At 42.4% G+C, this 26,931-nt stretch overlaps 2 protein-coding genes across 2 annotated transcripts in view; one reads left to right on the plus strand and one right to left on the minus strand.

Annotated features, from left to right (window-relative positions):
- Positions 1-2,154, plus strand: part of LOC121627134 (plakophilin-4-like) — a 35,542-nt gene extending 33,388 nt beyond the window's left edge. Inside the window, exon 21 of the mRNA XM_041965821.1 lies at positions 205-2,154. Coding sequence (XP_041821755.1) covers positions 205-462 — 258 coding nt within the window. The 3' untranslated portion in view covers positions 463-2,154. The remainder of the gene's footprint in view (positions 1-204) is intronic.
- Positions 1,770-25,737, minus strand: LOC121627135 (kinesin heavy chain-like). The gene is made up of 26 exons (XM_041965822.1): positions 25,612-25,737; positions 23,024-23,111; positions 22,131-22,204; positions 21,467-21,571; positions 20,361-20,409; positions 20,184-20,239; positions 19,723-19,810; positions 19,160-19,284; positions 18,950-19,054; positions 18,720-18,868; positions 16,268-16,416; positions 13,464-13,639; positions 13,292-13,360; positions 12,996-13,202; positions 12,541-12,693; positions 12,264-12,446; positions 11,766-11,883; positions 11,552-11,628; positions 11,332-11,441; positions 9,985-10,086; positions 9,791-9,851; positions 3,982-4,053; positions 3,799-3,903; positions 3,500-3,716; positions 3,296-3,404; positions 1,770-3,220 (listed from the first exon to the last, which is right to left on the minus strand). The coding sequence occupies exons 1-25, from the start codon at positions 25,735-25,737 to the stop codon at positions 3,319-3,321; spliced, it is 2,850 nt and encodes a 949-aa protein (XP_041821756.1). The 3' UTR covers positions 1,770-3,220; positions 3,296-3,318.
- Between the last annotated feature and the right edge of the window lie 1,194 nt (positions 25,738-26,931).

The raw sequence follows: 26,931 nt of genomic DNA on the forward strand, positions 1-26,931 counted from the left end.
TTCAGCACATTGTGTGTTCATTATTTGCGTTTTTTTCAGCAGAAAAAACAAAAAAATCACTGGTTTCAGCCTCTCAGATGTCAATATTTACTGACTTTCTTCATCTTCCTTCCTTGTTTATTTTAATATCAATATAAATAATAAACTTGTTTCATAATATCATGAAAACTCTGTAGCCAAACTGAAAATTTGCTGCTCTCCCAGCACACAGAGCCATTTTACGACGAGCCCGACAGGAAGAACTACAACAGCTACAGAATGTACCTGTCGTCCCCTCAAGGCTACGGAGAGGAGCACTACGAGGACGAGCCGGTCCACCTGACCCCGACCTCCCCCGACGGCTACGCCAGCCAGTCGCTCAGATTCAAAGCCAACACCAACTACGTGGACTTCTACTCCACCACGCGGAGGCCTTCAAACAGGGCGAACAAGTTCACGGGCTCCCCCGACTCCTGGGTGTAAAAACAAAAGGAGCGGCGAGCGTGTGAGGCTTCGCCGTTTTTGGCCTTCCTGTTTCTGTGGGTGTTTGTGTGCGAGGCGTGCACGTGAGTGTGCAATGTTTGTGTGAAAGGTCAAGGATGCATGTTGAACGTGTGTGCATCTGTGTTGAAACTGTACCGAATGACCAGGGCTCGGTTTGCAGATTTTGACTAAGTTGGACTGTGTGCACAATAATGCAGATAAACGTTTAAAAGTCTGAGACAAGAGAAGCATCGTTTGTGGTTTGAACGGCACAAATGGAGCGTTTCGATATCAGGCAAACGGTGCAATTAACATATCTGACCACTAGGGGACAGAGAGGCGCCAGAAACATCATTCTCCACATCATTTATTCATGCATTTCAAGCATCAGCTCCTCCTCTTTTCTTATTTTCTGGAAATGTGGATAAAATTTGTGCTAAATTTAGATGGAAACTTGACTTCTGGGTAAAAGGTGATTTCAGTGTGGTTTAAACATGTAAAAAGATTGGATTTATTGAAATCTTTATCTGCATTATTATGGACTTGGCTTCGTCAAAAGGTGCTTTTTGAAAAAAACAACCCAGCCCAAACCTTGTTGTTCACCAGAGTGTTTGTTACGGTCAACTGATTTCATTTTTCTCTGCAGTAAAAGTGTGCAGTGTGTTGGCTTTATGACATAAATATTGTTCGCCAGCATCATCATGAGTGCGAGAGGAAAGGAACTTATTGAAGCCGAGGATCCTGTAAATCCACACCTGCGGCAAATACCGTTTCGGGCTTATAGAGATGAAGAAAAACCGCCACGCTAGTCCAAACAGAGCCGACGTCGCTGTATTTGAAATATTATTTGACCCAGGTGTGCAGAGGAGGAACTTACCCATGAGCATCGTGGCTCTCTGGAACCTTTAAAGACTCAGAGAACCAGGGTTACATGTGTGACCCTCTGCTTTTCTGTATGTCGGCCAAAAGTGCAGTAAATCATGAAGTATGTGAAATATGTGACAAAAACATGTGAAAATCTATTTGTACAGATACAATGGTTTAACTGTCCTGTTACATTGTTGTATTCAATATGTAGAACTTTATATGTGACTGTGTGAAGAAGATTTTTCTATTATTTATTATTTTTATTGATTTACTTGTGAACTGACCAAAATACCCCATCTGTCTGTTCTGTCCAAAACTGATAATGATGATGTGCAATGTTACAGAGGGAATATATGTATAGGGATTAAAGATTATATCATGACAGTGGTGGCTTTCATCTTATTGTCACAAGAGACTGAAACTGAAAGTTAAATAGAACTTTATTAGCTTTAATTGCATCAGTTATATTCAGAGATATGATGCCACAGCCAAAAGAAACAAGGGAACTAAAAAAACATAGTGCAAACTCAAAATGTACATCATGATGAGGTCAATGCGCGGTGTACACAAACGTCCTCGGTTCGTCCTCCCTGAGCATGCCTTCGACACGAGCTCCAGTCCATGCACTTACATTCATTCACGTGTCGTGTGCGGGGCGGCTGCAGCCGCCTGCTCCCACCTTTGTGTCGTCGCTCTCGGCAACCAAAAGTAGCATCTGACAAAATATTGGGCTTGAAACATGCTAAACTGGCGGCACAAAGGAAAGAAGCACAGACAGCTAAAGTATCTTTGATTAGACGGTTACAATCTTTTGCTTTCCTTCTCTGCAGGAGTTTTAGTTTTGGAAATAATTGTGGTGATTCACGTGTTTCTGAAGGCACGAGGTGTGGCAGAGTGAAAAACAGACTTCTTCAATTATCGCTTCTTCTTTTTGGTCTTTTTTAAGGGTAGTTCATTGGTTTGTTTCCAGGTCTCTGATTGGCTGATCAGGACCTTTACAGGGATTTTAGAATAATGTCCCTCTTCCTTTTCCTGCTGTAGCTGACATAGGATTACACAGCAAAGCACTGTGGTCCTGTTGTGAGTCCAGGGAACGCCTGATTGGCTGGTCAGTGTCCCTGCAGGACTACAGTACGATGCACAAACCCTTCCTATCAACTCTACAGCAGAAACTGAGTACAAACTGAATATCATGTCCTGTCATTTTACTCTTATAACATGTCTGACGAATTAACTAAACTCTGTGAATTAGCAATTACTGCAGGTTTTTATCTGCACCTCACCTGTAGCGCCACCTGCAGCCTTCCACTGTATCAGGGTGAACTCAAAGGCTTTAGCTGCATTAGAAAAACATGACATTTCTTGCAGGAACTGTTCCACATTGTGGGAAGTACTGTAAGTAAGTGAGTGTCTTCCCAAAATGTCAAACTGTTGGTTTTAATGAATGAATGCTGGTTTAAGATTAAATAATAAATCTACAGTTCTGCCTTTCCTGCCTGGCTCTGCAGTCGTATAAACTTATCGTCACAATCAGAAATCAGAAACAAATAACCTCACCTGCACTGAAGTGTTGCAGGCGACTCCTTCAGAAAGAAGCCTCATTTATAAATGTTACGCTTTATTGATTCTGTTGTGTAGTTATGAATAGAAATGACAAATCTAGAGCCATGAGACACTTTTTCCCTCAAAGCATAATTTCGGTCATAAAGCAGAACATTTTCTAAGTGAGGCCCCAGGTCAAATGTTCACATCTCATGTCAGTATATACACTACGGCGCTTCTCCGAGCGCTGACAGTCTGTCGTGATGGCCTCCCATTGGTGCTCCAACAGGAGGGGCGGTTATGGGTCCAGGTGGGGCGGTGGGCATGCGTCGAGTTGTTTATGGTCTGTCTGCAGGAGGAAACAAAGCTGTTTTACAGACTGTAGCAGCAGTGGACACACTGTGAACACAGAGTCAGGACTCACAGCGCTGACTTGCAGTTGTGGTTTTAGTTGTGGGTGTAGACGCCTCCGGCCCTGATGGAGCTGCTGATGGGTGAGGACAGCGGATGATGGCCTGGCCGGATGGGCTTTGCTGAGGCACAGAAACACAGAGAAGAAAGCAGTGATTCAGTGACGTGTATTACCTTTTCCTGTCTGTCCATGTGCTGAATCTGACTGCCAGCTCACCGATCTGTGCGGAGAACCCCCTCCTGGCCATGTTCTTAGCCCGGACGGCCTCTTTGATGCGGTCCACCTCCTGCTGGTATCGCTTGCGGTCCCTCATGGCGTTCTCCTTGGCCTCCTTCAGGGCGTTCTCCAGGGCTTTGACCCGCTCGGCCGTGGCGCGCAGACGCTTCTCCAGCTTGGGCAGCTCGCAGCGAAGGTCTGCGTTGTCCCGCACCAGCTGAGGGCAAGTGGCAAAGTCAGGTTAATCAACAACGTTACTGCTTACAGGATTTATGGAAGTCACAGCTTCATTACAGTACCTGCTTGTGGACCTTGGTGAGCTGTTCCAAGTTATTCTCCAGGAAGGAGATCTTCTGTTTCTGGGCCACGTTGCCAAGTCCCTCCTCGCAGTCCAGCTCAGCACTCTGAAAACACAAAGCTGAACGTCTACACTGGTGTTCACAGAAATGATGAACAACCACCACCACAGGAAGCTGCTGTACCTTCTTGACCCGCGTGGTGAGGTCCTGGACGAACAGTTTGCGCAGGTTGTGCAGAGTCTGAAGCTCTTTGGCCTGAGAGAACAGGAAGAAATGATGATGGTTTACACCCAAAATATCCAAATATGCTCATTCATTCATTCAACTCCCTCCTCTTTGCTTAAAATATGTTGAAAAAACTCCCTATTTTGTAACTTATTATTAGTATTAATCGAATAATTTAACCGTAAAACAATCGGTAAAAAAAACCTATTGTCAAATATGTAGTAAAATACTTTTCAACGCTGTACCCTTAAGCCTTCGCCCGGAGACATGTGACGCGTTGATGTCGCAGCTGGAGCGGATAGCTAGTTAGCGCTCAACCCGGTGCTTCGTGAACCTGCTTCATGGAGACGTTTGGAGGAGGAATGGAGGAAAACGACAGAAAGAAGTGGAGGAAACATGTGGCGCGAAGTGGAGTTTGAGGTTAGTCAGAAGGCTGAACGGCCCCGCAAACACGGTCGACACGGTCGCTGCCTCCGTTGCTAACTAGCTACTACCTAGCTAGCTTCCGGTCGGTCGCGAGCTGTCACGTAATAGCTAGCTAGCGCTCGGCTACGCTAACGTCCGCGGAGACGTCGTAGTGCGTCGGAAACCAAATAAATTAACGATCATGAACGATCAGAACAAAGTCACGGCCACTTGTCAAATGAGATGTTCAAACACTCGTCACACTTTCCGTGATTAATTATTTACAGATCAAGCGATCAAAGTGGTGCGTGTTGTTTATACTGGAAGCAAGTCATCGGCTAAAACTGTCGTCAGTCTGAAAGTCTGAATCTTGTTATCAAGTGATCCAGAGAAAGCCCCCCCCCCCCATTTTTTTTTTTTTGGACTAAATGCGTTTTAATTAATTTTTTTTTTGATTTGACAAAGAGGAGATTTTATGTTGCTGTTATAAGACAACTTATCCCACTGTACATATACATATTAAGTATATGTTGCTGGATTTGTCCTGTACAACAATCAACATTGTTTTTTTTTTCTTCTAGTTTTTTTTTGAGGACTGTTTTCATGCATGTTGAAATGACCTGGCTGTTTTTTATCCCTGTTTTTATCAGTTTGTATTGATATGTGGATGAAAAAAAGGAAAAAAAAAAAAAGCTTTTGTTCAACCTGCAGAGTCAAATTTTGGTATATCCTCCTGAGACCTGGCCCATTCATTTGTGTCATTTATAATGGACATTCTGTTCACCTGCATCTTCCTTAACAATTTGAAGTTACCCGACCAACCCATATAGTGTTCTGTAGAGGACATCCTGGGCTTTCCGGTGATGTGTCATGTTGTGGGATTGCATGCTGGGAACTTTACTTTCTTCCTCTTTCAAGATTTATTGCACATTTTATGCAATAAATTAGCAATAAATAAATAAAGAATATTTGAGAGGTAAGTCAAATAACATTTATCTATTGCTATTTTTACCATGATAATTATATATATATATATAGTGGACACCAGGACCATTTTAATGTATTTAATGACTGCACATTGTTGTAGGAGAAAGAAGAGGGAGAGGGAGATTCAGATTTGGAGCTTTCAGATGAGGAAAAGGATGAGGAGGATGAGTATCAGCCTGTGATAGGAGAAGATGATGATGATTTAGTTTCAATGTATGTAATGTATTACATTTTACTATCATGATTATTGTATTGTGCTATGTGTAAATGCTGTTAAAATATGCAAGTTATCAAAAAATATGCTTATAAAGATGGTCAACAGGGAGTCATATCACGTCCATGACACTGAAATTACTGCATTAATCCAAATGGATGTGAAACAAATTAACTGCTTCTCCTTTTATTAATTTTTATTTGTGTTTTTTTCCATCCATCATAACAGATTCACACCTGTGCTACCTGGGCTTCCTGCCAATCAACATGACCCCAAAATCTGTGAATACTGAAGCCCAATCGAGTACTTTTCACAGTACATAGATGACAAAATCTTTGAAGATCTGGCAGCTTTTGCAAATCAAAGACAGCTGCAAACAGGTGTGACAAGGTGTGCATGAGCAAAACAGGCCACTGCCCAGTCAGGCAGTATGTGCCAGGAAAGCCAAAGCCTACCGGCTAAAGGTTTTTGTGCTTGCCTCCCCAAATGGTCTGGTCCTGGATTTAGAAGTCTATCAGGGAAGAACACTTTCAGGGGCCAAAGACTGGGAGTTGGAGGAGCTGCAGCTGTCTTGTGAATGGTTGAACGGATATTATTTAACTTGTGACATTATCAACACAACTATTATAATATTTTATAATATTTTACTAACATGTCAGTCAAATATGTAATGGCCATGTTCTTTTTTCTACTTAAACTACATTTAAGTAGTTCTTAAATGTCACTACTTACTTTTTTGATGTTTGGTTTTTGTTTTTTTTGCTTATTTTAAGACAAATAATTTTATTGTAATTTAGTTCAAAGTTTGCTTTAGTTTATGATATTTTATTTTATTTTATTTATTTTCTCACACTTGCAGCTTTGTTTCCTCCTGCACGCCCACCGCCCCACCTGGAACCATAACTGTGCCTCCATCAGAAGAAAACCATGTGAGACAACAGACCGTCTGAGGTATTTGTTTTCTTCCGACAACATGTCCAAAGGTACGTCCTGTAGTCTGATGTTTGTTTTTTGCACTTTTCATTTTGACTTCAGTATTATTTTTGCGTTTAGATGTTTCAGTCTTTTTTATTCAGTAGTTCACACTGTACGATAGCTCTTGTCATTTTTGCATTAGGACATATTTTATTGGTCTGGGAATGCTCTTACGGACAAAATAGAGGAGCCTATAGCTCCCTATACATTATGTAGTTTGTTTTTAGTTCACATGTTGCCTTAGAAGTCGCCTGCATTTTAAGTGCTTGTTTTATGTGACATTTAGTGGGGATAAAAGTTTAAGACAAGATTCTTTTTAATGTAATGGACATTGAATGTAGTTCTTTCTGGAGGGGAGTTAGAGGGATGTATGTCAGTAAGCTGTAATGTAAATGTCTCCCACCAGCTTTACATCCAAAACAATTACATGTTCTCTAAAGGAAGCATGAGAAAGAACATTAAAAGTTACATTAAAAAGAATCTTGTCTTAAACTGTATTGTTTATGGCCCACCAGCACTGTGAAGACTAGACTAGACATTCCAGTCCATTTGTCAGTATCACCCTTGTCCTTATTATACAGTTAGGCCCGAAATTTTTATTTGGACAGACACACAGTTTTCACAAGTTGGGCTCTAAATGCAACCACATTGGACTTGAAATGAAATGTATGGACCAGAATTGAAGTGCAGGTGGTTGAACAACAACATCTGACTGAAAATGAAGGAATTGTATACATTTTTTTACAAACACACCACATTTTAGGGGGGTAATTGGACAATTAAGCGTAGTTAAACAAAAAAGTTTGTTGTCAATATTTTGCCTCGTCTTCAGCATGCTCAATCGGGTTGAGATCTGGAGATTGACTTGGCCATTGCAGAACCACGTCTTTGGCCTACTAAACTCCTGCGTTCTTTTGCTGTGGGGGGTTTTTTTTTGTGTGTCTTACACTTGCAGATACCTTGGTGGAAGATGAGCAGAAGAAGATTACATCGTGAAGAAGTTAAAGTTGTGGAGATGCGACCATGAGCCTTTAACAAAACAAAGTCATTGATGTGAAAGTTTGTATTTGTTACTGAAGGTAGAATGTGTGCTTCAAGGTTGTAGAAGTTTAAGTACAGAAGGTGGTGGTGAAAAACAGTTTTGTCATCAATATCATTCTAAATTTTTCATCATCATTCTTAATAATATCATGATTATTATTAATCATCATAAATTCTTTTTCATTATTAATTGTTGCATTTAGTTATGATTTATAATTAATCATCATTAATAATTAATTATGATGCTAAGATATCATTCATCATTAATTATTGCGTTTCAGTAAAATTTCAGCTCGCTCTTCTTTACCCTCGCATAACCCCCTACGTGCGACTCTCCAGGAACCCGGGGGACACGGCCCCCCCCCAAGTCCCCCCACCCTCCGCTCCGGGTCCGGGGTCTGACGAGCATCGAACCGGGTCTGCCACCCTGGCAGTCTGGTTTACCAAGCGTGATCGATGCCGCTGCTCCACCGAGCCTTTCGCACTCAAATGTGTTCGGAACTTCTATTTATTGTGCACATTGGTCTGAAGAGAAAACAGTGAAAATGGCACCAGGGCACAACATGGATTTGATCCTTCAACCCCAGCTCTTCAGCATCAGCATCTACCAACTTATTCCACTGAGCTACACCTGAGCTTGCTATGATGTGTTCGGAACTTCTACTTACTGTTCACGTCAGTCTCAAGAGAAACGGTGAAAACAGCACTATGGCAGACCATGGCCTCGATCCCTCAACCTCAGATCAACAGGTAGCACAAACTTATTGCACTGAGCTACACCTGAGCTTGCTGTGATGTGTTCGGAACTTCTATTGCTTGTGCACATCAGTCTGAAGAGAAAACAGTGAAAACAGCACCAGAGGAGAAGGTGGATTTGATCCTTCAACCTCAGATTGACAGGTAGCACCAACTTATCCCACTGAGCTACACCTGAGCTTGCTTTAGTTAGTTCGGAACTTCCAATCATTGTTCACAGTAGCCTGAAGAGAAAATTCTAAAAACCTTTGCAGGTGAGCTTGGATTTGATCCCTGCACCTTAAAGCATCAGGTATCAGCATCTTATCACACTGAGCTATACCTCAGCTTGGTGTGTGTTGGTTGGATGTTGTATTTACGGTTGTAGTCACTGTGGACAAACAGAAAATCTCACAACAGGTGAGCTTGGACTGGATCCGTCAACCTTAGACAATTAAGTAGCAACACCTGATCTCACTGAGCTACACCTGCAGCTGCAAATGTCTTGGTTGGATGTTGTTTTCATTGGTCACATTTCTGAGAACAAAACTTTAAAAACCAGGTGAGCTTGGATTTGAGCCCCCTCCTTTCAAGCATCAGGTGGCAGTAACTTATCTCGCTGAGCTACACCTGAAGTGTTGTTGGTGTTGGTTGGATGTTGTGTTAAGTGTTCACAAAAGTGAGGAGAAACCTTTGAAAAACTCAGCTGAGCTTGGATTTGAATCCTCAACTTCAGGTATGAATCGCAGCTGCTTATCTGGCTGAGCTATACCTGCTGTGGGTCGAAATAACTGAAGATATTTAAAGATTTCTGTCAAAAAACACAAATATAACGACATGAATGAAACACTGTGTGAGAGCTCGTCTCAGCTTGTCTCTGCATGATGTATGAATAAAGTTGTGTTTCTGTGAATCAAACACTCAGTGTATTATTTTATGTACCTTATCTTACATTCAGATTCTCCCAAATGTTTGGAACATGTGCTCCCAGCCATGTCACCTCAAGGTAAAACACAGGAAGTGGGAGAATCCAATCTGATTTTTACAAGAGGGGATCTGGACTGTACTAATTAGGGGGGTTTAGGTTGTTGAAGGACCCTGAAAAAATAAAGGTATCTATTTTAATGTTAAGAAGAGAGAAGGGATGTTTTAATGTTGTTGTTATTGTGTTTGCGTGGAAATATTGTGCGTGTGGATTAACTGAAGGAAGATTAATTGTGGTCTGTCATGAAGGAGAAGACACAACCCTCGAATGTCATCATCTGGAACAAAAACCTGGTTCTGGCTTGAACCCGCAAGCATAAAACTCCAAAGCAAGAGTCTTTTTCTTTAAATTTATGCCATCTGTTCTCACCACTAAACCACAGATGCACAGTGTGTAGAGGGCAACCTTCAGGCAGAGACACTCACCACAGTCTCCTCCAGGCCCTTCAGGTCCTCTTTGGCCTGGTCCCTCTGGTCATTCAGCAGTCTGGACAGAAAACACACATATTACACCAGAACATCGATGGCATTGCAGCACTCTGAGGTTGTAAAAGGATTTTCTAAACGCCATTTTGTGCCAACGTTCGTGTGGTTAGATGCCAGAGTTCGCTGGAACCTACATGAGCTTCTGCAGCTTTGCGTCCTTCTCCTGCTCTTCAGCCTTCAGTTTGTCGTAGTCGGACATGAGTCTCTCCTGCTCCAGCAGCAGACCCTGGTTTAAACTGTGAGAGGAAGAATGGTGGCAATAATGAGGAAGCTGTCCGACCTCACCTGGTTTGGCAGGTCTGATTCTTCCTCCTCCTCCTCAGTGGTGAAACAATCAAAGCTACAATGAGCCGCTTTTGCTTTTGATCGTCATCGTGTCCTGATCAGACCAGGGACTGAACTCAAAACCTTTTGCACAAGTTTAACTCACTGCACCACTGAGGAGCCGCAAAGGTTTGAATATCATCTTTTATTGAACCGCATTTCCCACTGAGCTAATTCTGCTGCTACTAAACATAAAAATAAGGAAATAAACATTTCAATCTGGAAACAGCTGAATACAGAAAGAGGTTGAAACAAAGCATTAAATAATTAAATGTGTCCGTAAATTCATAAATAAATGTTGGTAAAGGGAACCTTTTGTTATTTCCTCTTTGCATTTAATGATTAATTCAGTATATTTATTTATTTCTGGGCGCTGCCATATTTATCTGCTTTATTTAGACATTGATAAATACGTCTTCTTTCATCCTCCACACACACTGGCCTACAGACACACTGCACTCCTCAAAACATGATTTGGGCTTGAAAGTCAAAGCAGGGTTCGAACACACAAGTCTCACATTTAAATCGAGCTTCTCAAGCCACTGAACTAACTGTCAGAAGTCCTAAACGCCGGTCTCTGGCTGACTTTAGAAGCTTTGAAAACTTGAGAGTGGAAACTGACTTTGAAGCCACAGTGCAGCAGTTTTATGCACAGAGCGTCAGTCTCTTTAAAAATGTACAATATACATTATGCATTAGATTTTTCCCCTTGCCCTCCACTATTTGGGGGCGTATTTGTTAGTGTTGACTGCACCCCCAGCCATTATTTGACACCTTATTTCATTTGCCTTTATCTGAGGACACTGTCAGTCACTGGTCTGTCAGTCCATTAATTTGACAAACAAAAAACATTTCACAAACCAACAAACTTCAACTCTAATCAATTTTATTCAAATAGCGCCAAGAGAAGCTGTGTCAGGACACTTTCCATGTAGAGCAGGTCAGGGCCATACTCTTAATCCACAGGGAACCACAACTCCCCAATGAGCAAGCGCCTGGGGGAACTGTTTGATAAGCAAGGAAATAAAGACCCGAATCGGCCTGCAAAGGCAGCAGCACAAGCATCACATGCAGCCCGACAACATTAAATAAAGGTAACAAAAAAAATTAATACCAAAACCATAACCACGTTTGTGTGTGTAATGGTGTGTCCTTACTCTGTGAGCTCGTCCAGCATCCTCTGCTTGTCTTCGATCTCATCTCGGAGGCGGCTGAGCTGCTTCTGATGAGCCTCCCTGTGGTTCTCCAGCTGCTCCTCCAGCGTTTTCTGGAGGACGGAGACGGAGAGGCACGTTAGAGACGCACAATCATTAACATCATTTGACTGATCCCACCTGTGAACGGACGGTGGGGATTTCCAGGTCCACCTCTCCTCACCTTGATGTCGTCGTCTCCGTCCAGTCTGCTGATGTCCTCCTTTTCCTTCTCCTCACCTGACACCTCGTGTCTCTTCTCTGAGAGCCAACAAAGAAGACATGAATATTTGACATAAAGCTCTCCAGTCAGGTGATTCATTCCACCTTTAAACAAAATGAATGTTTTTAAAGAGTCTATGGAGACTTGGATGGCGTTTCTCTTGCCGTGTACCAACCCTGAGCCTGCAGTCTGGCCAGCTCCTCGGTCAGAGCGTCCTGGCTCTCCTCCAGCTGCCTCTTCTTCTGCTCCATGTTCTGCATGTAGTCAGTCAGAGACTTGATCTTGGCCTGGTGCTGCACACAGAGGGGACAACACAAACACCGTGGACGGTTTACTAGAAACATAGCAAGAGAAAAGTTCAGTCATTCATCCACTACTGGCCTGAAAATGGTCAGATTTAAGCATTCTTATTCTGGGAATAAGTTATTGATATTAATATTCAGCTTCACAAACATGCAAAAATAAAAGCGTGCTGGATTTGACTGTTGTTGCCAAACCTCATTATTGTAAATGTGTTTTAATACCACTTAAGGGTAAATTGGGACATCTAAGGGGAACAGTGGAGCTTAAACATCATCATTTTAAAGTAAAAAAACAAGTAAAAACGCAAAAGCTGCAAAAAATAAGACAAATTTATGACTCTTGGAGGTCCCTGTTACCTAATGATGGTTACCTGGGAGATGAGCAGCTGACAGGATGCCAGCTCCTTCTCATTGGCCTGGATCTTGCGGTGGGCGTCGGCCTGAGCGCTCTCCAGCTGCTTGCTACGGTTCACCAGAGACTTGACCTCCGACTTCATCTTGCTGATGTAGAGGCGAGCCACGGTGAACTCCTCCTCCACAGCCGAGCCGTTCCCCTTCGACTCTGAGGACTGAAGGGGAGGAGGTTCAGGGCGTGAGTGCGTAAGATGACGTGTGAGGGCGTGTATATATGTGTGTGTCCGTCCTCACCGCGGCGGTCTTGACGTCACTGGTGCCGATGATGGCGCCGATGTCGCTGAGGTCTCGCAGCAGCAGGTTGAGGACCTCGGCGGCTCTCTTCCTCTGCAGGCCGTTCAGCTCCTGCAGCTGATTGAGCTCCCTCTGCACCACCGACAGCAGTGCCTGTCCACATCACACACACACACACACACACACACACACACACACACACACACACACACACTTCATTACATTCCACCACCTTTCTGTGGCGTTAAAGCAGCCTTGCTAAGAGCACTTTGGCAGCACTGGACAATGACTACAAATAATAACACTGCCAGTGATGGCAGATGATACTGAAGAAATGAAAGGAATTTCCTGTCAGCCTCATGGTGGATTATGGGAAACATAGTCTTTATTGAATTAAGAAACTAACAGAAGATTTGATTAAAAAAATCTCAGTGATCTTTGTGCAGTCCACTCACCGCCTTGTGCTGCAGCTCCTCGGTCAGCTGCAGGTTGGCTTGATCTCTCTCCTCCACCTCTTGGCTCTTCTGGTCGTAGTTGACGGCCAGCTCCTCCAGGGCCTGCAGCACCTCCTTCACCTCCTCCTTGGCCAGCTCGTTCTCTGTCTGCAGCCGGCACAGCTCCTCCTGGATCTTCTCGTAGTCGCGCCGCGTCGACGCCAGCAGCTAAGACAGTGTTGGTAAAAGCATGAAAACTGTGTAACTGTAACAGCACAATAACAAAACATTTAACTTTCACAGGCTGGGAGGCAAACCTCTTCCTGGTCCATCATCTGCTCCTTCAGCTTCTCAGCCAGCTGACTGTGCAGGTTGATCTCATCATCCTGTAGAAATATGAAGAGGAAATAACATTAATATAATATATTAATATTGAAAACATACAAATAGAGCACAGTTTAGACGGGGAAGGTGTGGAGTCGGCCTCACCTTGTCATCCAGCTGTTTGTAGAGGTTGCTGATGTCCTCCTCGTATTTGGTCCTCTCGTCGCTGGAGACCGAGACGCCTCCTGCGGCCGGCAGCAGGTTGTCGATGATGATGTCAGACGGCTCGATGTTCTTCTGATCTTTAGAGCTCAGCTGCTCCTCCTCAGGAACGTCCTCCCCTGTAACACAGACTCATCTGTCACATCTCTTAATCATCCGTCCATTAAATAAACGCACAGCAGCCTGTTGTATCGTCAGGTATTTTTATCACGTCATACTGTGCAGTTATCCTGTCTTCTCACTATGTGTCATTTCATATAAACCTGATTTTAATGTGGTCAGATGGAAGAAAATGTCTTAAAGTTCGGCCTGAAGGTGGCACCATAGGGGTGGTCATGTTGTTAAATAAAAAGGTTTATCCTCTGTATGATATTCATTTTAGGACATTTTCAAGCTCATCTTGTCAGCTCTGTACTTCAAACTGTACTTAACCCCTTAACGCTGATTGTTGTGAATTTGCATCATACCGCTTTAATCCACATTGCAGCCGAATCGGGCATGCATTCCTCTAATGTGCATATTCAACACACACCTAGGAACCTTTTGCAAGCACTGGTTTCTCATCGGACTGGTCAAAGTGAAAACCACATTGTGCATCATACCTAAATTTATATCTATTGTATGTGCTACAGAAAAAATAACAAACTCCTCTCAATTTAGGATCAACTTGAAAGCAAAAACACAATTAATTTACAATTAGAATTATTTTTTTAATATAATTCTAAATAAATTCAGGCATCAAGGGGTTAAGTTCAGGGATGAGTGAGCTAGCATGCTACTATTAGCATTCTGACATACCATACCATATACCACACCATATAACATTGGCATATTATCAAACTTCCTGTAATAAAAACATTTCGGACAATTTTGAAGTGTTGGTGATAAAAAGGCATGAAAATGTTTTCTCAGAGGATCATAAATATCTGCACCAAATCTCATGGTAATCAATGCAGCAGCTGTTATGGTATGTAAGTGGTGGTACTGGGGTATGGTAAATGTCAGTATTGGTATCAATAGTCCAGTACTGGTCAGGCACGGCACTGCTCTGGTTTTTGTGGACAGCGACTTAATTACGAACTGAATCACTGAAAAGCTCCAGGTTCCAGGTCAACATAATTTGATTCATCTTAAATGTGTTAGAAATTTGCACCACTAGCATCTTGAATCAACTATGACGAGTTCCCCACCCTCTGCAGAGGGGCCCTGTGTAGAAAAGTTTAGTTTTAAGACCTTCACTGTAACTGCAAATTCTGAATTAATTAATTCAGGGACAGAAAAGAAAGGGTTGGATATTATTGTCCTATTGGAGGAGTACTGTAAGGCTGCAATCAACAAGTAGTTTCATTAATAATAATTCTGATAATTGTCAGTGCAAGAAAGCAGTACAAAAAGCCTCAAATTATTCCCCGAAGCCCCAGTTAATATACTCAAATGGTGAACTAGGAAGTCAAATATTCACATTTTGAGAAGCTGGTGGCAGTGAATGCAGCAATTAGCCAATTAGCAAAACCGCTAGCAATTGACTGTCAGTCAAAGAGTCGTCTGGTTGCATCACATATCCTGTGTATGTACGGTGAAGTGACATCATCCTGTGGTTGTGTGTTGTTTTAAAACAGACCTACGAGTGTGTGCGCGGCCGAGCAGCAGCAGTGTGACCTCACCAGATGAAGGAACTGATGCTGCAATAATTATTGACTTTTTAATTGAGGCCTGCTTCAACTGAGATGAAAGCCGTCAGCAAATGAGAAGATGGAGAAGAGGAAAGACTAAAAAGGTGAAGAGCTGCTCCGTTTAAATGGATCGGCACAGAGCCAGCGGCTGACTCATGTCAGAAACACTGCATCAGCATCGTGTGTGTGTGTGTTGGCTGCATTTGTGTGTGATGAGCGTAGGCCTTAGAGGCTGCAGCTGAGCTGATTTGTTGCTAAGGAGGGGGAGTGTTATCAGCATCCGCAGGGGAATTAAAAGATTAAAAAACAATGGCCAGAGAGAGAGAGAGAGAGAGGAATCGAGGGAGAGAGACATAAAAGCAAAGAGGAAAAGGCAGAGAGAGAGAGAGAGGTGGGGTTTGAGTGGTTACTATGCAACAGAGATGGAGAAAAGGGCGAGGATGCTGTGGAGGAGACACTGCAGTCTCAGAAGAGAGGAAGACAGTGTGGAGTAGAAACAAATCAATGCCCATGATGGTGTCTTTAAAAGCAACCTACAACATACATAAACACTGTTATATGTGTCTTCTACTGGTACGCGATGTTATAGGTCTAATTAGGTTGTAACTGACCACATATCTGCAGGAGAATAGCTTTGGCTGCAGGATCGTACCAACTAAAGTTTGATTCTTAATTCCTTTAAGCATTTTTGAGACGAAGAAAGCCGTGATTAAACCGAGCCTCATAGGTCGAGCCTGGCTTTGTGAGGCGAATGTGGCAGCTATTCACAGCTCTTGTGGAAACATGCAACGTCATTGTTTCTGTCATCCATCCAGGCTTTTTAAATTCCAGCTTGGTGTCGGTCAAGGTGATAAAATTCATGAATTTTCAGGCATTTTAATAAACAAGCCGTGGAGGTTGTGATTGAAACTCTTCTGTGTAAAGTGTGTGCTGAAACATAACGAAACAAGACAAAATGAGGAAGCAACGTGAAGAAGAAGAGTTCCAGTAACTAAGTGCATCTATGAGAAGGTGAAGCAGAGGCTCACAGAAGTCCAACCTTTCTAAAACAAATGATTTCTCTTTTTAACTCACCGTTCCTCCAGCGGTTGAGTTCAGCCTCCAGCCTCTGGATGATGTTTTTCAGGCTCTTGTTCTTCTCCTTCTCCTTCTCATATTTCTTCTTCCACTCCTCCGCCGTCAGCTCCAGGTTAACCGACACCGTGTTCTTGATGGTCTTGGCTCTAAAAACAGATGCAAGTTTGTTGTTTGATGACCTAAACCTTAAATGTCCGTTTTAGAACATGGAGTTTGGTGACACGACATTATTTCCAGTATATCTGCCTCAACTTTAAACTGAGCATAAATATGCAAATAAGGTTTGTTTTATTTGACCTATTTATTTCTGTTTAATTTTATTTAACTTTAGGAAACACTGATTATGTTTCCAGGTGCCACAAACCAACAACTGCTCTAAAAGGTGACAACAAGTCAGTGTTTACAGGATAAAGCACACGCTAATTTGAATCCCCGTTGAAGTTAAATGTGAGAAAAACACACATACAACATAAAACATCACACAGCAGTTAAAATACTTTGCTAATTCAATTCTACACACTTAAATAAGCATGAAACACACTGTAAATTGCCAGAAAAGCTTTTGGTGAATGGATCTCATGTGATTTACTGTTGCTTTTTTCTCCTGTTTAGCATATAAAGCTATCTGTTGGGAGAGCTGTGGTGTCAGTTTAACGATAATGTCGATTCAAGAGGTTCAGTGTGGAGTTTCGGTGTGGAATCTGCTATCAAAGTGAAGGTCGGTCTGGTTTTCAGGTTGCAAAAAAACAGTTGTGAGAAACTGGTGAAATTAAATGTGACAGTATGAAATAAAAAAAAAGATTCCTCACTCCCTTTTTTTTGTTAATAAAACTTCTGTAATTGTCAGTAGGACGCACTGAAAGTACTGAACTGGTCCACAGCCTTTTCACTTCCTGTCTTGATTATTGTAATTCACTCCTTTTCGGTGTCCCTCACAAGTCCCTCCATAAACTTCAACTGGTTCAAAACTCTGCAGCCCGCATCATCACCAAGACCCCCTCCTCTCACGATATTACCCCCGTCCTTCAGCAGCTCCATTGGCTCCCGGTTAAATACAGAATCACTTTCAAAATCTTACCGTATACATTTAAGGCTATCCACAACCTCGCCCCCCCATATCTCTCTGACCTCCTCTCCATAGCCACCCCCTCTCGTTCCCTCAGATCATCCTCCTCTCTCCACCTCTCTGTGCCCCCCGCCCGTCTCAGCACCACGGGGAGCAGAGCTTTCAGTTGCTCTGCTCCCCAACTCTGGAATTCACCACCGCCCGACATCAGAAACATTGATTCTCCCCCCACTTTCAAATCCAAACTGAAAACTCATCTGTTCCGCACTGCCTTCTCTTTATAACTCCACTTCCACTTCTTGCTTGGGTTTTAATTATTGTGCTTGTATTTATTTTGTGTTATTTGTGCTCTGCCCCGCTCTGTAAAGTGTCCTTGAGTGTTCTGAAATAAAATGCTTCCAAATAAAATGTATTATTATTATTATGAACTTCCATATAATTCTATCATATATTCACTAGACTGTTGCGATGGCCAGTCCAGCTTAAATGGACATAAATGGTGTGACATGTTGTTTTCTGCCATCTTTCTTCTAATGGTGGAAACCTCATTCTGGATTGAAACTCTTCATCTCATTTCCTCTCAGTTCCTCCTCAGCTGAGGGCAGATGGCTGCACACTAATCGCTCATCACTCATCACTCCGTCACTGACTGGACTTCAGGGTTTATTACAAGCACAGCACGCAGTCTGAACCTGGACACTGTTGTTCGAGGCTCAGCGGAGGCGTTTTTTTTTACAGCTGGATTCTCCTATTTGCACGAGCTACAAACGGACCGCTCACAGGAAATGACAGAGAGGTAAACAGAAGAGACGCGAATCACTAAAACAAACGAAGGTGTGCAGGGTTTCATCAGAGGGATCTATTCATAGACGCAAACCCAGATGCACAGTGGGAAACTCAAGGCCATCTGGTTGCTAGTTTTCAGCACTGACGTCAGCCACAGTCCTGATGTCACCATTCACCTTCACACACACACACACACACACACACCTCTTCAGTGTTCTGCCTTGCTAAACAAGTCGTATTTGACCAATTATCAAATCAAAAGCTCCAAAATTTACAGGCTCAAGTTTGACACCCGAAGGATGCAACTGTGCATACGCAGATAAAGATGCTGACACTTAGTGGACCTTGAGTTTTTTTCTGTTTTTGTATTGTTCTTGTTTGTTTGACACATCAAGTCAAAGCTATAAAGACAGCAGGCACCACCTTCCACCATGCTTTCCTCTCTCTTTCAGCTGTTGAGTAGCTATGTGTTGCATTGTGGAACATTCAATAACCACCTAAAAAACATGCACAAACACGCATAAAAACAAATAAATTAAGTGTAAAACTGCCACTTTAAGCAAAGCTCTTCTCTTTGGAAGAACACGTCGCAGGTACCTCTGTCCAAACATGAGTGTGGACTTGGTCTCGGCCTCGTTGTAGACGGACGGCGAGCAGCAGATGATGATGGTGGTGCGGCAGTTTCCCCCCAGAGAGTCCTGCAGGATCCGAGTCATCTTGCTGTCTCTGTACGGCACGTGGGTTTTCTGGAAAATGAACGCATCGCTGTCACGCACTGAGTCTGGAGCCTTCAGATATGCAGACAGAGCTCACTACGAGTTCCTCACCGTTCCCTCGGCGAGAGCTGAGATGACGTTTCCCAGCGCCGACAGAGATTTGTTGATGTTCTTCGCTTCATCCAGCACGGCTCCCTCTGCTCCCGTCTTACTGACCTGTTCACACAGCCAGCAAACAGAAGTCACATCCACTTCACAATTCATCAAACTCAATATTTCGCTAAATATGAATCCCATCTTTCTGATCCAACTCAGAGCGACCTTCTCGCTGCCCGCCAGGTCGACCAGGTAGAGCTTCCCCGACAGCTTCTTCTCCGTCTCCATGTTTTCCTGCTTGATGTTGATGAGGAAGATGCTGTGGCTGCGAGAGCTGTGCTCATTCATGTCTGATAGAGAAACAGATTTACAGTTGATCCAGTTTCTGGTGTGTCCTCCCACCTTCAGGGCCTTTAGTCCACCACATTTATCAGTATTGAGGCATCAGTATTACAACCTAATACTGTCATATAATAATACATCAGACAAAGGGGACATCTGCAGGAAAAATACTTTTACTTTCATAGTACATTTTGTTAATAATACTTCCCTATCTTTACATGGGTCAGATTTTGTACGCAGTGTTTTTACTAGTATTTGAGTAGCTATACATTACTGTATTGCTACTTTTACTTAAGTAAACGATCTTTATACTTATGTTGCTTCGCAATGCTGAAAAAAACACTCAAATTACACACATTAAATATAAAAGATAAGTAAAAAAACAGGAGAAAGGAAGATGTTAAAACACATAGTAAGAGTATAAGTACAAGTATAAAGATACACACTTGTCACGGCAACGTGCCGATTGGCTTTGCCCTCATCGATGACGTCCATCACTTCCTCTGGACTGGACACAAAGCGCTCAGTACAACCCTGACACAGAAAAACAAAGATCACAACTGTAACAAGACCACGTGTCTTTAAATCTAACGTAAGCTGCAAATGTTAGCATGTCTGGCTAACTAGCTTACAACCTCGAGCAGTAATCAAGCTTTACATCCAAAGGCAATGGGCATGTCATTAGCTTTCCACATTATTATTATATGATTGCAGCTCGGTCCTTTGTTCTGGGGAAGTTCACACTCCAGAAATTGCAGCCAAATGCTGCTCCCTTCTATACATTACAGCTGCTGAGGATGCTAATGTAGCTTTAGCCTCAGCTTTTTAGCATTATATCACGGACGCAGCCATGAAGTACATATTTAATACATTCAATCCAGGATTCTTGTCAAAGCTCTGTACCAACCTTCACATAGGGCACTCTGTTTTTGTCTTCATGCACAGCGAGGTTCGTCTTCGACACTTCAAACAGAACACAGATCACATGCTGTTTTTAAAAAAATACTTTTAATAAAACCGTCATCCAATCATCACTTAAATCTACCTTACATGTGATAAACTTGAGATAAACGGTCTTTCTTACCATCCAGCAGGTCTCTGATCTTGTCCAAGTAGATTTCAAAATAGGAAACCTGCAGAGAAACTCAAACCAAATTTTTGATGTCTACTCATTTATTACTCATCTAACTTCTCTAAATCTAACTTTTTTCTAAATTAATATATATATAAATAGCTTGTTTTGCTGTACAGGACCTACATGAAATCAGTCAGTCGCCTACAGAGGTGGAAGAAGTACTCAGGCCTTTCACTTGAGTAAAAGTACTCTTCCCATACTGTGAAATTACTCCACTGCAAGCAAACATTCTGCATTAAAAATACCTTAAATAGAGAGTACTATCAGACAGTTACTTTCAGTATGAAAAGTAACTCATATTGCAGTAAAATGTTTCCTGTCTGTGTTTTTCTCTTCTATCTGATGTTTGTGGATTAATATTAATGCTGCATTAATGTACAGCTATGATCATTTTCTATAAGATCATCATGTGTTTGTAGCGTGGCTGTCCTGTGAGAACCTCGTATCTCAGAAAAACAGCCTGTTTTCAGCTTTGTGTCGATGCATTTTCCAGCTGATCCAAGAGGCTTTTTAAACAGTTTAATCAGCTGAAAAAGGACGAGAATTTTCTAAAGACGTGAAGGAAAACTTCATCCTTCAGTTTATCACAAACATGCAACACATCTGGAGATACATGGTTTTCACTGGACAGGAAGGGAATGAAAAAGAGTAATCTGAAAAGTAGCTAGTAACTAAATCTGTCAGACAAATATAATTATGTAAAAATACAACATCTGCTTCTCAGATGTTTTGAGGTAGAAGTATAAAGTTGTATAAAATGAAAATACTCAAGTACAAGTACCTCAAATGTGTACCTAAGTGCAGTAAATAAGCCTATTTTGGCTCCCAAGTAAAAAACAAAAAGGAGTAAAACTTTGCATGCAAAATTAAGAATATTTATTTATTTATATGCATGCAAAACTGCATCAGCAATACACAACAAGTGGGTAAAGACGTTTAACTTGGATGAATCATGATTAAAGCTGCTGCAGCTTTGTGTGTTATCTGTATTCAATGACGGTTTTAATGTTTGTTTTCGAAGGTTTCTGCCGTGCCAAACGTTTTTTGCGCCTCACCTTGATGTGAAACTCGAGGTTCTCGTCCATGGAGTAGATGTGGTCAAAGATGTCGTGGGCGATGCGAGGGATGATCCCCATCAGCTGGGGGTCGTGCAGCTTTCCCTGAACACACCAACGGACGATGACGTTTTAATGCTTTTTGATATGTTTGAACCGGAGGGGGGTTTGAAGAGGAACGTCAGGGTTCAAAGGTGGAATTAAAACTTGATGTAAAGACTCTGAAGCAGAGGTTTTTCATCACAGATCAGATCAGAGAATTAAGAAGAGGCTTAAGGCTGCTGTCTTGATGGATTAATCTCCCAGATGAAGTAATGATGCCTGATGCTGATCTGCTTTGAGTGCTGCTGGAGAGTCGGCCTCGACTTTTTCTGCAGCCTTAGAAACAGTGCATTTGGACATCAGTGTTTGCAGGAAATGAACCTTCCTGGTACAAGAAGCTGCTATCAGGCGTTTGATTCCTCGAAGCTCGGCCAGCGTCCGAGCTTAACTGGATTTAGTGTTTGCGGTAAGTCTGTTACACAATGCCTGCTGTGCTCTAATCCTCTGACTGGAGCTCAGAATAAAAGTCACTGACAGCCTTTACACAATGGCTTTCATTGAGTTATTGACAGACAGTAACAGGAAATAGTTCAAGGTATGCTGGACTGGAAGAGTCTCTCACCTCCATGGTGTGCGTCTTCCCAGAGGACGTCTGTCCGTAGGCGAAGATGGTCCCGTTGTAACCGCCAAGCACATCTGGAACGGCACGGAAACATGAGCATGAAAAACACCTCTGTTCCAAGATTACTACAATATTACTCAGTGATGTGGACTATTGTAGTAGCACATGTGGTTTACTCAGCTCGAATATCCAGCATGTGTACAAATACAGCTTAGGACACCTGCTACTCATAGTTGCTGTCTTACATTATTGCTAATCCCAAGTCAAGACTCAGGTTATCAAATCAAGTCCAAGTCGAGTCTCAAGTCCTCAAATCAAGTCCAACCAAGTCTCAAGTCATCAAATCAAGTCCAAGTCAAGACTCAACTCATCCAATCAAGTCCAACCAAGTCTTAAGATATTGAATCAAGTCCAGGTTGAGTCTCAAGTCGTCCAATCATGTCAAAGTCAAGCCTTGACTTCTTGAATCACCCCGTGTCTAGTGTCAACTCCCCCAATCAAGTCTAAGTCAAGTCTCAAATCCTCAAATTAGGTCCAATTTGAGTCTCAAGTCCTTAAATCTGAGTCAAAGTCAAGTCCCAAGTCACTGAATCAAGTCCAAATCAATTTACAAATCTTCATTAGTAAACTGCATGTTAAGTGTCTAAATGCTGACGATCAAAGTGACACAATATTTAAACATTTTCCTTTCAGATTTTTACATAGCTGATAACAAGTCCTTTCAGTGAAGAGGCCTGACAATAACCGAACAAACACTGGTTCAAAAAGAAAAGGACTAAAAATATGGAGGACGGCTGAAGTCTGTGTGCAGAGCAGATATACAGTACAAGGATTACAGTTACATAACAGCAATGCTTCATCACTTTCCCTCCAGCAGGTTGAAACCTTCATACCTTTCACGATCTGTTTGGCACACTGGTTGTACACTTGTTCCTGCGACGTGTTGGGAGGCAGCACACGGTCGAACACGTAGGGTTTACTCTGTGTCAAACCAACACAGGACGCATTAATCACAGCATCAGACGACATCAAACAACAGACATCTCATCTTCACTATCTTCTCCAATTGTTCCAGATTTTATTTTGCACAAGCTTGAGTCAGGATTCATTTTCATAAAACAACACAAGCTTGCCAAAACGGTAACGTAACTCCACCTCCACCCAAAGCAGCATCTCCTGTGTCAGCTATGTCTGACGAATAAGGGGTCCACATCCTGACATAAAACCTCTGCATTACAGATGAGACGATTATCATTATTTCTATCAAATGTGAAGTTTTGACTTGATACAGATTAAATAGATTAAAATAAGATTTAAAGACTCTGTGACAGGACTGGTTAAAATGCAGGTTTTTGTGGTTATTTCAGGACATTTATTTTGGCATTAGAGGAAGTTTCTTCATCCTTTTTGTCATGATTTGTTTAAAACCTTTCTTGCAATGTGTATCAAGAAAAATACAATGAAAACACGCAGGATTAACTGACAGGATTACCTAAAAATATCCCAAATAGTCTAGAAACAAAAGAAATGCAGCTGAAAAAAGTTAAAAGATGACAGATTGGATTAATCTGTTCACTGGATTACCCTGACAGATAAAACAGTGCAGATCTACATCAGCAAAGCATATAAATTATAAAGATGCACGTGCTTCATGTACTACATTTGTATACACAGTACTAACAGCAGCAGTCTGGCAGTTCTGAGCCTGTCACGATGAGAAAATACTGATCAACTTCAAGCACATGACGCTCGTTTCTATCGCTGTGGTGTTTTCAAACTGGGAGTCCTCGGCTGTAAAGGCTCCAGTAGCTTCCAGTCTGACCATCCATCACTCCACCGTCTGCGTGTCTCAGGGGGTTACAGCCTCATTTCTGTGAAAAGCAGCTCTCAGCACTTGGAGGCAACAGCAGCAGCAGCACTCTGGCTCGCTCTGCACCGCGAGATAAAGCTGAGAAACCACTGACATGAACGGTATCGGAGAGCCGGGCCACAGTCGGGCGCCTCGGTAATGTGTTTCTGCTGTTTGATTGATGGCACGAGGCGGCGATGTGCAGTTTGTGTCTGGGCGATAATGCAGCTGAATGAATAATGCAGGTGCTGATGGTGAGCAGGGTGACAGATCTGTGTTTAACTCCTAACTGGAGAGTAAATTTTACAGATTTTAAAGATCACACTGATTATAATTGATCATTATTATGATTAATTGATGCTGATCCAAATCAAGGCTTTCCATCTCTGTATTTTGGAGACATTACTATTATGATATGTTCAAGGACAGGTGGGAAAACACAACATCTAGGACTTCTCAGATGCAATTTCTGTTAACTAAGAAATTATTTGAGAGGGTATTAAAGAAATAATCAAAGATTACTTTTACATCGCAACAAAAAAACACCTTTTCAGATTCTTCTCCCTGTTTTGGAGAAGTTGTTGTCAAGGGTGAACTGCACAAAAATAAAGTTCCTTTTTGAATAAATCATCTTCGTGGCACACGGTGTGAAGCTGTCCTTGTGTCTGTGAGGATAAACAGCACTGATGCTCTCGTGGCCTCGTGAATCAGCAGTGTGAGTATAACCTTTGACCCCTGACTTCCAAGTCATTACTTCATTAAAGTGATTTCAATACTCATCTGAGGCGAGTCTCTCTGGATCCAGATTTTTGGTTTCACACGTTTATGAGAGTGTTAAGGTGCGATTTAAAAGTTGTATTTTCATCCCCTTTTCACAAAATGCTCAGACACATGACAGCTTAGCTCGCTCCTGATTGGCTCCTAAAGAACAACTAAAATCTGCAATTAACTACATTATTTTTAAACGTAGGGTACAACTGTAATATCACGTTGTCATTTAAAAAAAGAAATATATAAAAGCATTTTCAAGACTTGTCAGTTTCTGACTTACATAAACATTTTTACTCAATTTTGAAGATATGCAAACAATCCCCATTGATCGTCTCTGATTAATATTAATAAACTATCTCAAATATTGAATTATTATTAGTAGCAGCCCATCATGCTTTAGTAGAACTACATGTGGCTGTTTTAAGTGTAGAATTTGCAGCACTTAGTTAAAACATGTATTGCAGAGTGTAGACATGTGGTACTTTACTCTGTTTTAAAATGCACTGACTGGCTGGATTTCATTTATTATCAGTTATCAATCAATCGTCAGCCTTTACACCATTATAACCTCGCAGAAACCTGCAGAGGCAGCTTGAAAGTTCCTGCAACTGATTTTATGCATACGTATTCCTTCTTATATACAACATTATATATTTGTGTACTATGTTATGAATAATTGTTGTACTGCTCTAATATTCTTCTACCATCCCCTGCAGGGCTACAGCTTACTGCGCACCCGGCCTCCCCAGCCTGCCTGCAGAGCTTCAGGTGACTTTCTCCCTCTGAGACACTGCAGTGTTTGTGCTTTCAGCTCCACGGACACGTTACCGACATCAACACTACAACAACAGTGAGACTTGCCGTTATGACCACGGTGTCGTCCTCTTTGAATTTCGGGATGTACTTGTCTCCTCTGGTGATTTCGGCCTCGTTCAGGGGCCTGAAGCGACACATCACCCTCACCCCGCACTCCGACGCATCCATCATGTCTGCTGCCGGGCCCGTTCACACCGCCCCTCCAAATGATACAAGCAAATAAACAAACAGCAGGGTGGAGAGCGGTCTATTTCATGCAGGGTGGTGCCCAAAATCACGTTCAGGGACCTTCTAACAGGGCCTTGATTATTATCCCCGCGCGCCGGGCCAATTGAGAGTTCACAATTAACAAACAGAAATCATTATTGGCAACCAAACTGTTTCCTGGAGGGTAAAACGTCGGGCTTCCTGGTTTCCTCGCCGCGGCAAAGTTTAGCAGCCTCCCGGTTTATCTGATGCGCAACGCGTCCTTCATCCACGCCGAATATCTCCCGCTTTCCTGCGCCATGGCCAAAACCGGATCAACCGCAGCGCTGCGTCCCGGTGCGGGAGCTCAGTGTCGGTGCACGGGCCTCCCTCTGCGGCGGTCGCACCGACAGTCTCTGCAGAAGGTGGGAGGATGTGTGTTTGTGTTTCTCAGCGGCGGGGGCAGGCTCGGGGGGTGCTGGCCGGTTTGCAGAGCCCGGAGAGGATGCGCAGCAGAGACAACCGCATCGTCCTGACTTGCAACGAGGGCGCGCTCCCGGCACGATGCCGCGGCGCGCGCCGGTCAGCACCGCCACTGTTGCTCCGGTGCACGCGCACAAAAAAACAACTCTGCATTCATTTCTTTATGAATCCCAATAACTCTTTACCCAGCAGATAGAACGTATAAAGAATTGATTATTGATTTATGTCTCTTTATACTCCACATTTCACAGGTTGATTCTGTACTTTTTACTCTACTGTGTTTTATGTATATATCATTCCGCATAATTAATAACATTAGCCTACTTCAGTATATTTATGTGCTTACAATCACTCTTTCTTAGTAAAGTAAAATAAAATTCAACAGTAGCAAAAGTGAGTTTATAGCAGGCCTTGTTTATTGTCGATCATATTCTATGGTGAGATATCACAGGTGAAACTTGTGATAATGGCTGAATGAGTCAATTTGGATGATATAGTTTCCTTTAATAACAACTATACTTTAATAAACTACACAAATCAATATTTAAAAACTATAAGAGACAGATAATTAATGCTAATTAGCCCACATTATGTTTTAGTAGTAACGTTATTATGGTCGCCATTTTCTGAAAATGACGTTCTCTTCAATATGAGTGAGCTAAAGAAGCTAATAGGCTACTAATTAGCAACAGGTTT

Source organism: Chelmon rostratus, chromosome 24 (genome assembly GCF_017976325.1).
Source record: "Chelmon rostratus isolate fCheRos1 chromosome 24, fCheRos1.pri, whole genome shotgun sequence".
Classification (NCBI taxonomy): domain Eukaryota; kingdom Metazoa; phylum Chordata; class Actinopteri; order Chaetodontiformes; family Chaetodontidae; genus Chelmon; species Chelmon rostratus.